Genomic DNA, 3,369 nt, shown 5'->3' with positions numbered 1-3,369 from the left:
AAAGCTTTTATATCTGAAATGAGTTTGTTTCAGATGGTAATGTGTCAGAGAGATGACAGCCTTTTGTTTTGTTTTTACAGTGGCCTTTCACCATTAACACAAAAGATATTTACAGTAACAAAATATCTTTACTTTTACTCAAGTATGACTTTATAAAACACTGCATTTTATATAATGTATTCTCCCTTTTTACTGTGCAGACGACAGACAACAATCATTATAATCTTAGCAAATTCATACTGAATTTATTTATTTGTATTTACCAACAAGGATTTTAATTTGAAAAGAATAAACGGAAGTGCTGTTCCTTCCTTCCGGCTGGTCTCGTGAGCAGCTATCCTCCAAATGTGTTGAACTTTCGCTACCTTTAACAGCTAACCAACCCTTCCGTGTCGTTTAAATCTCCTGCTGTATTATAGCAGTGTATTTTATCTGACCAGTCCAAGTGTTGCACTTCATGAAAACGAGTTGTTATTCCTTTCTTTCCTCGGAGCTACAGTTGAAACTAACTTCTCCGGCTAGCGTTAGCTAAGTTAGCTAGGCTTACCTCTGAATGGCGCCCCTCCGGGTCCTGTGCATCCACGGGTACCGTCAGACCGGCAGCTCGTTCCGGGAGAAGACGGGAGCTCTGCGGAAGCTGCTGAAGAAACAGGTGGAGCTCGTTTACATGACTGCACCGCACGTTGTGCAGCAAGCCAGCAGTGAAGGTGGGTCCTCAACCTCACACCTGCCCCCACAACACTGACGGGAGGAGGGACAGCTAGCTAGTGACTTTATGTTATTGAAGGTATAGTGGTGACATATGAAGCCTGCTCTCACTTTATTCTACTGACTTCTCATCGAGGGGTTTGGATGTAGTGAAGAAAGTAAACACTTAAACAAGTGAGCAAACTCTGGCGTAAACAGTACTTAATTAATACTTGAATATACTCATGATTATTTTACCAAATTTAGCTCTTTGATGTTTATTAGTTGACTTTTTTCAAAAATGACATTATCATCGGTCTCTTATTATTGACCTTTTAGACCAAGTAATATATTCATCACCTTGATCACCTATAATTAGGGGTAGACCAATAGTGATTATCAGAAATCAAGGAGACTGAAATCTGATATTTGGGACCGATATTAAAATAAAATGACAATCTTTGTGTCAAAAGTAATGTTGTTGTGTAATGTAAAAGTACTGTTGTTAAGTACAATTTTGCAGTACTTTACTTGAGTATTTCCATTTTCTGCACGCTTAGTTACTAGTTGCTTTGCAGATTCAGATTAGCTATTAGATATAGGCTATTAATTGTGACATGTAACCTCTCAGATATTGTTGTAGGCGGGACATTGTGTGAGAGGATGCTGCATCAGAGCCAAAGAAGGACATTTTTAAATTAGTTTATTTTATCTGCAATCTGCCAGGGTCGATAATCAGTCTATCCCTACCTATAGTACATTATGCACATGGTCAATCTGAAAATAACTTCCTTCTTGTATGCAAACTATGTTTAATACTATAAATCCCAGACTTCAGTATGTCACAGGCAGCACTCACAACACAGAAAACAAAGTTTTCATGTTTTCATGCACCAATAACCAGTAATAATGTTGTAAATCAAACAATAAATGTTTGTATTTGTATCCAGATGTAAAGATTCAATTTCAGAGGTGCCTCCCTTTTGGATTTAAATTTAATAGAGTAGAATAACCACTTTCTTCTTCTTTCCTAAGCTCCGGACAAGGAGAATGGTTCAGGTCCTGGACCTGGAGGCGATGAGGACCAGAAGGGTTGGTGGTTTTCTGATGTCCAGGCTCGGAGTTTCAGCGCACAGCAGCAGTGTGAGGAAAGCTTGGGAATCGACGAGAGCCTGATGGCTGTAAGAGAAGCTGTGAAGGTCCAAGGCCCATTTGACGGCATCCTGGGCTTTAGTCAGGGAGCTGCTTTTGTGGCCATGCTGTGCTCTCTTCAGGAGCAGAAACTGGAGCCAGAGTTCAACTTCCGCTTTGCCATACTTGTCGCTGGTTTTCGCAGCGCATGTAAGGAACACCAGACGTTCTACAGTACTCCCCTCTTGATCCCGTCCCTGCATGTGTTTGGACTGGAGGACCGAGTCATACCTGACAACATGAGCAGGGAGCTTCTCCCCTCCTTCCAAGACCTGCAGGTTCTGACCCATCCGGGTGGCCATTTTGTTCCAGCTGCTTCTGCTCACAGACAAACCTACCAGGAATTTCTTAAGAAATTCCAGTAAAAATTGACACAGGCAATAGCCAAAGACACATGCACTTCAATATTCCCAGAGGACCTTGAGTATTTAATATTCTTGTGATAACGTAAGTGATTACAGAGGCAGTTTGGGTAAAAATACCAAGTTCAGTCTAAGAGCTGTTTTTGTTTCTCCTCTGGTGTGATCCATCCAAAACGGTTGAATGACTGGTGTCCTTCTCAGGGAAGATGTCTTCTGACAGATAATAAATTAAGTGATAATTGTTTATCAAATCTTCTCTGGTCTCTGTTTCTGTTTCTGTTGGAGGGTTTGAAATGTTTTTTTTATTGTTTTTAAACATTATTTTTGGCATTTTTTGCCTTTATTGGACAGTGACAGGTGAGGAGTCAGAGGGGAAACGGGAGAGAAGAGGGGTATGACATGCAACAAAGGTTATCGGTGACAGTTGCAGCCATGCGGCATACATTTTAATCATACAGCTACCAAGGTGCTCCTCTGTGCAATATCTTTCAAGTTACCTTTATTGAGACTCCAAGTCTTTGCTAGTTCATGATATTCGAAAGTTTGGAATCGCCTGTATGTATATATGTATACGTGTGTGTGTGTGTGTGTGTGTGTGTGTGTGTGTATATATATATATATATATATATATATATATGTATGTGTGTGTGTGTGTGTGTGTATATTACAAATAGATATTATTTAGTATGAATTGTTTGCATAAAAGGGACAGAGCAGAAATGGACAAAGATACTTCTGAGCAACAGTTAAATAATGATATATATAATCACTTCATTGGTAAAAGAAATAGGAAGATTTAATTATGAATATGTTTCTGTTTCAGTGTCATGTATTTTTTAAACTTAAAAATAGAAATAGAGGGTTACAGTCTAGGGTTAGCACTATTGAAACTAGATTAACAAATATCAGCTTAACATACAGTGAACTTACAAATCACAGTTTAAACCTACTCAGTCTAACCACTGAGTAGACTGCAGAGGGCCCAAAGAAAAACAGGTTAATACATTTATTCAGAGCCAAATGGTACCATTGTGGTTTAGTAAACATTTAGGGTCACTTTGCTTTTCTGGATTGGAAAACCAATTCAAAATATTTTGTAGTTTGGGAGACAGTGACTCAACAGTAATTT

The 3,369-nt window shown here is 39.1% G+C and overlaps 1 protein-coding gene across 1 annotated transcript; it reads left to right on the top strand.

The window, feature by feature from the left end:
- The first annotated feature begins 302 nt into the window (after positions 1-302).
- Positions 303-2,491, top strand: ovca2 (OVCA2 serine hydrolase domain containing). Its single transcript, XM_084372955.1, has 2 exons — positions 303-707; positions 1,723-2,491. The coding sequence occupies exons 1-2, from the start codon at positions 554-556 to the stop codon at positions 2,241-2,243; spliced, it is 675 nt and encodes a 224-aa protein (XP_084229081.1). The 5' UTR covers positions 303-553; the 3' UTR covers positions 2,244-2,491.
- The last annotated feature ends 878 nt before the right edge of the window (positions 2,492-3,369 follow it).

The sequence above is a fragment of the Pagrus pagrus genome (genome assembly GCF_965226575.1).
Source record: "Pagrus pagrus genome assembly, chromosome: 14".
Classification (NCBI taxonomy): domain Eukaryota; kingdom Metazoa; phylum Chordata; class Actinopteri; order Spariformes; family Sparidae; genus Pagrus; species Pagrus pagrus.
Note: the sequence above shows the minus strand (reverse complement) of the source record. Positions and strands in the feature narration are given on the sequence as shown.

Excerpts from the sequence above, each read along its gene's own strand:
- ovca2 (XM_084372955.1), top strand. The coding sequence starts at position 554 with ATGGCGCCCCTCCGGGTCCTGTGCATCCACGGGTACCGTCAGACCGGC. Across the intron at positions 708-1,722 it reads GCAGCAAGCCAGCAGTGAAG|CTCCGGACAAGGAGAATGGT; the intron begins GTGGGTCCTCAA and ends TTCTTTCCTAAG.